General features: G+C 32.2%; 1 protein-coding gene across 1 annotated transcript; it reads left to right on the forward strand.

Annotated features, from left to right (window-relative positions):
- Window positions 1–3,958: 3,958 nt before the first annotated feature.
- LOC102578392 (probable membrane-associated kinase regulator 2) lies at window positions 3,959–5,833 on the forward strand. Its single transcript, XM_006343854.2, has 2 exons — window positions 3,959–5,392; window positions 5,486–5,833. The coding sequence occupies exons 1-2, from the start codon at window positions 4,162–4,164 to the stop codon at window positions 5,596–5,598; spliced, it is 1,344 nt and encodes a 447-aa protein (XP_006343916.1). The 5' UTR covers window positions 3,959–4,161; the 3' UTR covers window positions 5,599–5,833.
- Window positions 5,834–8,608: the final 2,775 nt, after the last annotated feature.

Raw genomic sequence — 8,608 nt, forward strand, 5'->3', positions numbered from 1 at the left:
TGGTATTCTCGCAAATAATTATGTAACATTGTACAAACTATGACAATTTTCACTTCTGTGTCAATATTATAATGGTTCATGCCTTGTTTCATACATAGTACGAACAACATTGTTACTTTCATTTGTTGGTCAATATCATTGGCAACTATTTTTTCATGCTCATAGACCATAAGTATTTAATCACTCCTGGTATTCTCGCAAATAATTATGTAACATTGTACAAACTATGACAATTTTCACTTCTGTGTCAATATTATAATGGTTCATGCCTTGTTTCACTTGTGTGCAATTACACATTGTTACTTTCATTTGTTGGTCAATATCATTTGCAACTATATTTTCATGCTCATAGACCATAAGTATTTAATCACTCCTGGTATTCTCGCAAATAATTATGTAACATTGTACAAGCTATGACAATTTTCACTTTTGTGTCAATATCATAATGGTTCATGACTTGTTTCACTTGTGGGCAATTACACATTTTAGTGCATTAATTTCGTGCTAAAGTCAAACGTATTGGAAGTAGTGATTATCAAACATACATCACCAATTTTGTCTCTTTTCTTATTATATTGTTTAAAGCATTTTCATATGTAGCTTAAAGAGAAGTTTTTTTTATTATGAAAAACCAAAAATATCACTCCCTCCGTTCTTATTTATATTCACCAAATCAATTCATACTTTATCATTTATATTCACCAAATTTAAAGTAATAATAAATATTATGTTGGTGAAAATAATAAATTTCAAAAAGTAATGATGTGATTATAAATTTTATTAACATATGGAATAAATGGTTAATAAATAAAATGTGGGATTGTTTTAACAAAATATAAACTTGTTGGTCAATTTTTGTATTTAAAAAATCCCAAAATCATGATATGGAATTCCCATATCATGATTTATGGAGAATATGATATTCTATCTCATAATACAAATCATGAGATGAAATCAGCATGAAATCGCATGTCCAACCACTGATTTCATCTCACGATTCCATATCGTGATATGGTATCGCATGGCCAAACGCCTTCTTAGTACGTGCATAGCAAATTTAAAGAGTTGTGTCCGGTCATTAGTTTAGATTTCTCCTAAATCTAACTAGATAATTAGACTTGTTCATCTTACCACACATCATCTTTCGAGTCGTTCACGTATTGAATATGTATTTTAACTAATACATGTATATTTAAATATGTATAACAAAGCAGATAAGATAAATTTATTGGGAAAAAAAAGTACTCCACTATAGTATAGATAGATAGTACTTTAAAAATAATGAATGTGGGCTTCATTCACAAGCATACCCTACATACTTTGTCTGCAATAATGAGACAAAAATTCATCAGTTCTAACTCCATAGCTAAATATCAACAATATTTTGTAACTGAAGGTCAATAATTTTATCTTGTTGGGAATGCAAGTTGTAAAAATAAATACTTAGAGTAGCTTGTATTTCACCGTCTCAATTTATATAATATAGTTCACATTTTGACATTATATAAGAAATATTATAAATAACAAAATCGAATATAGGAATTGATTGTGATTGTTTTTGTTTTTTTTACCTTTAAAATTTGAACTATGCCATATAAATCGAGAGATTTACGCGTAGTAATGAATGTGAGTTATTCGTAGCAAAAGGTTTCCTATGTGGTACTTTCCGTGCATGTTTGCCACGTGACTTTTCTTACCCAAAATTATGTGAAATAAAGAAGGCAGTCTACGGATGTTGCAGTAAGTAACCACTATCATTCACTGTGATGCATGTGCTCCGCTTAGTTTTTGATATTCACGTTAAAGCTCGATAAAATTAAAATTTATGTTGAATTTTTTTTTATTAGAGTTAAATATTTTTAACGGTAATAAATTATGTGAAATTTCGATCGATATAAACGACAATGCAGGTAATTTTTTACCCCAATTCTTTATAGTACAAAGATATTATTATTATTTTAGATAAGAATTTGTACGTGTGTAATTTTTAGAGATGTTCCAAAAAAGCTTTATGAAAAGGATATTTGTATAATGCAATGGGGCTGACACAAACACTGGATTTCTTCACATGACTATTCTGTAACCACGAACATATAGCACTGTATTATAAGCTCAACACTAGGGACACAACTATAAACTATAAAAGTAACGTACGTTTTTTTCGTAGTTTTTGTGTGATTTATAGGTTATGAGTTCGAACCGTAACGATAAATAGACATTCTACTTACATTTCAATTCTTGAGGTGCAAGCTTTTACGCATTTTGCTAATATGGGATACTTTGTATACAATATTATACTAAAAAGAATTACAACATATTAAAAAAAGCAATGTACTGTAACTAGATAATAGCTCATGTATGAAATCTAATGTATAACATTACGTGATTATGCCCACTTATAAACTTTATTGTATAGGTAGAAGATTCATTTTTCAAAACTTCAGGGGAGGAAGAAGTCTCCTCTTCTTTCTTTTTTTCTTCATTTAGTGTTCGGAGTACATAATGAAGCCTGACTAAATTCTAATCGTGCATTGTAGGACTCATTCAGAAATAGCACTCTCAACAAACTTTTATCCATCTTCAAAAATCAAACTTAAGACATCTAATTAAGGGTGAAATAGTCCGCCCAGTACACCAGTGACCCATGTTGGTGGAAGAAGCCTCCTCTTCTTTTTTTCTTCATTTGGTGTTCGGAGTTAATAATGAAGCCTGACTAAATTCGAATCGTGCACTGCATGACTCATTCAGAAATAACACTCTCAACTAAATTTTCTCCATAACCAAAAATCGAACTCAAGACCTCTAATCAAAGGTGAAGCAGTCCGATCAGTACACCAATAACCCATGTTGGTGGAAGAAGCCTCCTCTTCTTTTTTTCTTCATTTGGTGTTCGGAGTTCTTAATGAAGCCTGACTAAATTCGAATCGTGCCATAACTCATTTAGAAATAACACTCTCAATTAAATTTTCTCCATAACCAAAAGTCGAACTCAAGACCTCTAATCAAAGATGAAGCAGTCCGACCAGTACACCAGTGACCCATGTTGGTGGAAGAAGTCTCCTCTGCAATTGCTAGCAATTGGACCCATTTTCAATATTAGCTCCCTAACCCCCAACTATTTTCCCACCACTATTAACTCTTGTGACCCATTTTCATTCTACTCACAAATTTAAGGGTCAAATAAAGATCAAGTGGATTGAATGGAATTTTAAAAAATCAAATTAGTACATATTATTAATTTATCTAAAATTAATGCTTAAATAAATTGAATTAAATAATAGATCACCCGTCTCATCATTGTACCAATTTTGTATATAGTAAACGGAACCATTACGGCAATGGCCACTATGAGAATGACACACAATTCAAGTGATGCACAATGACGTTAATGTTGGATTTTATTTTTCTTTCTAATATCTTATTTTGATATTTAATATTTGTATCGAAGTTCGATTAATATAAATTTATGTATCGATAAACACTCCCTTATGTATCCAAAAGTTTTAAAAAATATCTCAAGGTTTCAATTATCTATTTAAACAGGGAGATATTTTTATTTAAATAATTTAGAAAAGGGAAAAAAAACAAATATACATCCGAACTATCTTAAATGGTATGTAGATATCCTCAGTCATACTTTTGGGACATTAGTGCCTCTGCTGTCTAAAAACTAGGGCATATATAGCCTTTAAACTAATTGACGTACACGTGTCATAATCTTATCCATCGACCCGACATCGGATCGATGGATAAGATTGCGCCATGTGTTCCTATTTATTCTTTCGTTAGAATGAATGGTTTGGATAATAGAGACACCAATATTTCAAAAGTATGACGAATGATATAAGCATACCATTTACGATCGTTCGAGGGAAGCAATAGTAAAATTTAAAAACTACAAATAAGTACTATTACTAGGAGTAATATATAAATGAAAATGTAAAAAAGAGAAAGAAAATAAAACTTTTACCAAGTTGTGTTACTGTTCTTCCTCTGCCACCTTTCAGAGTACTGCTGCAACAGTATTAGCTAAGTCTCTCCATCATCAATCTTCTTCCCCTTTTATAAAACACCTCTCACTTTTCTTCATCTCTCTTCACTTTATTCACATCCTTTTTTCTAGTAATAATTGTTTATTATACTATACTGGCTCTACCAACTATGGAAGCTTTCAGTTTGCTCAAGTACTGGCGTGGTGGTGGCGCTGCCGGAGTTTTCTCTGACGATGCCGCCGGTGCTAAAACTCGTTCAGCTGTTCTCACCGACGTTAGTGCTAACTCGTCGGAATCTGACTCCGACGATGACGGAGACGGAGATGATGGACCGTTTTTTGACTTGGAGTTCACTGCTCTTCCAGAAGTTGAGGAAGAAGAAGTGAAAGTTGAAGGAAATGATAGGTGTAAAATTAGTTCAAAGAAGGAGGAGGAGACTGAGGAAGGAGATGGAAGTGAGTCGGAGAATGAAGGAGAGCTGAAATTCACGCTTTCCCCGTCTAGTTCGAGTGTTGATGGTACGGATCCGAATTTATCACTTTCGCCGTCGGATGATCTTTTCTTCAAAGGAAGTTTGGTTCCAATCGAGCCTTCATCGCTGTTGTTAACCGCCTCGGAAGCAAACTCTAAATTTTCTTCGTCATTGTTGAAGTCTGCAACTAAGTTTAGAGTGTTAATGCTGAAGCTGAAGAAGCCAAAATCAAATGCAGCAACAAAAACTGGAAAATTATCTGAAGGTGATGGCGATGATGGCTCTGTTTCAGCTACTCCGAAACCACTACGGATTAAAGTATCAGAGGATGAAAAAGAGGAGCGTCAGAATCGAAGGCAGAGCAAGTTTTTAGCAGTGAAGTTTAAGGTTGAAGAAGTTCCTATTAAGTCATTGTTTACTAGAGATAACAGCTCTAAAGCCAACAACAGCAGCAGCAAAATACAGAAGCGGAATCCGGCGGAAGCATTTTCAACAAATTCAGAAAATTCTTCTTCCGATGAGAAGAAATTTTCTAAAGAGGTGATGCAGAAATACTTGAAAAAAGTAAAACCTCTGTACATTCGCGTCTCGAAACGTTACGGCGAGAAGCTCAGATTCTCCGGACAGTTGAGCTTAACAGGTAATGCTGCACTTAAGCCCGGTCCTTCACCACCTCCGTCCGCAGCAGCGAAGGCAGAAGCAGCAACTGACGCTCCACAGACGGCAGAGAGGAACCAGAAGCAGGGGAATATCCCGTCAGGACTGCGAATAGTTCGTAAACATTTGGGGAAAAGCAGATCAGCGTCGTCGGCGGTTGTTGCCGCGTCGCCGGTAACATCTAACCGTCGAGACGACTCGTTAATGCAGCAACAAGACGCAATTCAAGGCGCCATTTTACACTGCAAGAAGTCTTTCAATTCATCTAGAGGTAAACTCAATTAACATTCCAAAAAATTAATTAATCAAAATAATTACTCCATAATCTTAATTATTTTCTTACACATTTCTAATTTAATTATAGATTCAGAGTCATCCATTTTATCACGTTCAGCAAGCGACGCTTCACATGAAAAATCAACGCACTTAATAACAGATTCATCTGCATTAGAAGAAGCCATAGCGGTGAGAAATTAGTAATTTAATTAAAATTAAGATTTTCTGCTTAAAATCGTTAATTATTATTAGTAATAGTTAAGTTTTGGTTTTCCCTCGATTATAGAGATTTCAACGGTCATGACAAAGTAATGAGTGGTCAATTATCTGTTTTCTCTCGTGCTTTGCTCTTTGTAAATTATTAATTAGCACTTTAATATTATAGAATTATACTATTAGTTGTACTTATAGTTAATTATATAAAGTTTTATCCTAATCTCCGTTTTAAATTTTAATTAAGTGGTGTCTTCTGCCTTGGGTTACGTGCATTTGTTGTTGCTTAAGAATTTGCCAAAAAAAATGCTTCTACTTTTGTACCTTGTTGCTGCGATCGCTTTCCCGTATTTTTCTAGATTTTTGGTTCGAAGTACAAAGAGAAAGTATACAAAATATATTCTAGCACGTCAAGAATTTTCACTGAGAGGTTCAAAACTTATTATATATACTAAAAAAAAAAAAGTTTTAATTTTACATATGTATAATTGAGTATGAATTTCATGAGATGTTGGAACAAGTAGCACACATAAACTTGTCAATCATCAAAATATTATGAACCCAAAGATATTGAAGGAGTCATTTTTTTTCATATTATAATACACTTGAGTTGGATAAGATTTGGTAACTTCTCAAGGCACCATGTAAATGTACCAATAAGGGTTGTTATATAAATCTTTCCACAAGTTGAGAACTTTGAGATTTCACGATTGAAATTTAGTGGCAACTTAATAGTCAATGAAATATGTGGAAGTTGATTCGAATACCACGAATTACGGTGTTAAAAATAAATAAAAAGTAGTGTTACATGTAAGGAGTTTGGCAATAATTTGGATTGGAGTAGCAACTTTTGAACTTACAAAGTGTCTTTAGCGGTCAACAATCCGGGTAAAGTGGAAACAAAGATATCCTAGTTAAATTTTCTTTTCTTTGCTTTTTTTGCCTTTTCCTTTATCTTTTTTCCCTTTTTTGGGGGTTCTCTTTTAGTATACATTAGTAGTAATATTCAATCTTCAAAGTTGAAAAAGAGTAGAAAAGAGAAGATAGGTAGGTCATTCTTCTTCTTTGTTATCACAACACAACTCTACAAACATAGGTAAAGTGAATGAAGTGTGTGTGTGTTGTCAATTTCGAAAGTCGTGAACGTTGATTTTGATGCTTATAGTAAATATAAATTGATAGAAATATACTTGTTGAGATTCAATTTGTCTCCTATTTCTAAACTCTTCCCTACAAAAGTGCTGCTACAATGACACGCCCTTTTATTTTTCACCCCCTTAACAAAGCTTTTTAGTTTGACCAATTTTCTTTCCTTCTTTCTCTAACCACTACTTACACCCACAATTTTATTGGATAGGGGTTCAATACTCCATTAGTTTCATATCGGAGTCTGGAGTCAAAAATGCAAAAAAAAATTGAGAAAATTTTTCAAAACGGCAATATTTGAACGGAAATTGTAGGTCGTAAGGCACAACCTGACATGCTTCTTACAAGGCGCCAATAAATTTGAAACTAATAGAGTATTAAACCCCTACTTAATAAATTCATAGCCTCTAAATTTAATACTCCATTAGTTTTATATTACTAATCAATCAAGAGGGGCCAAGTAACATGGAACAGATGAGAGAATTAAAAATTATCCGTATGTTCATGGTTTAAATAAACATTAATGAGTCGAGATATATTATATTTGTGCTTAAATATCTAACGTGACCAAACTTCTCCATAAAGATTAAGCCGTAAGTTGCCATTAACACTTTGTTTGGATGGTTGTTACGCATTGTTTCATAATGTATCGTATGTATTATACTGTGTTATTTTTTATCGTACTGTATTGTTTAAATGTTTAAATAGATTCTATCGTTCTCCGTCGTTACATAATGCCATATAGATCTATAATTTGAATGATAAACCTACGAGAAATGTAGGGTATGGGTAGAGATATATGAAAAGATTGGATAAAAGATGAAATATGATTATTAAATAATAAATAAAGATAAATTGAAAAGAAAATAATAAGGCAATGACACGACTAAACCAAATCGGTCGTTACATAAAACGGTCCTTTTATTGTTATTTAACAATAGATTTAAACTATACGATACAATAAAATTTAAGCAACAATCAAAATAAACATTAAATTTAAACTAATAATATAATACAATTAGACTGGTAACAGCCATCCAAACAAGGAGTAAGACGGTGACCTGAAATCTATATTTATTTATTTTTAAAAAAAGAGTATGGTATGTGGAAGCTTAATTTTTTATGACATTTAGATTTTGTAACAATTTAACTTTAAAATAGTTATTTTATCCTGCTTTATAGCACAAAACTATATATGCTTATTTTTTTCAACAATAATTAAGTCCTCGTGCATATATGCCGTATTCACTTTGCAATCAATAAAATGAAATGTTAAATAAAATGTCACCAAAAAAATTAAATCCTTTTACTTTAACTTTCTAATTTATTGATAAAAAAAAATGTTCTTTTTGACACAACTTATTTCTTTCCAATTAGAATCACAAAATTAATAAAATCACATTGTCGAATATTTAGACAGACCATGCAATACACAAAGATGAAGTACCAGTTGTCTTTCAAAGAGTTAAATAATAGAAAGTGACAAAAAGTCACAATGTTTTTGGTAGTGGTAAAGCAAATGGTTGGCAGAGACGAATTCAAAATTTAATTTTATGGGTCAGTAAATTTTATAATGATAATTGTAAATGTTAATAATTAAATTCAAAATTTAATATTTTAAAAGTATAGTAAATAAAAAGTATTGAATTTGATCGAACTGATAAGTCGTGCCCGGTTGTTACACTAATAAAGAAGCATTTATCCAAAGATGGACTTGTGGGTCATGGAGATCACAAATTCAATCTGATTTCTGTTTTTTTCTTGAAATCGTTTTAATCTTTATTATTCTTTATTAAATGAAAAACATGAATAAAACAAGCACAAGCATCCATATAGTAGCCAAAGGCACATT

Source organism: Solanum tuberosum, unplaced genomic scaffold (genome assembly GCF_000226075.1).
Source record: "Solanum tuberosum cultivar DM 1-3 516 R44 unplaced genomic scaffold, SolTub_3.0 scf00048, whole genome shotgun sequence".
Lineage (NCBI taxonomy): Eukaryota > Viridiplantae > Streptophyta > Magnoliopsida > Solanales > Solanaceae > Solanum > Solanum tuberosum.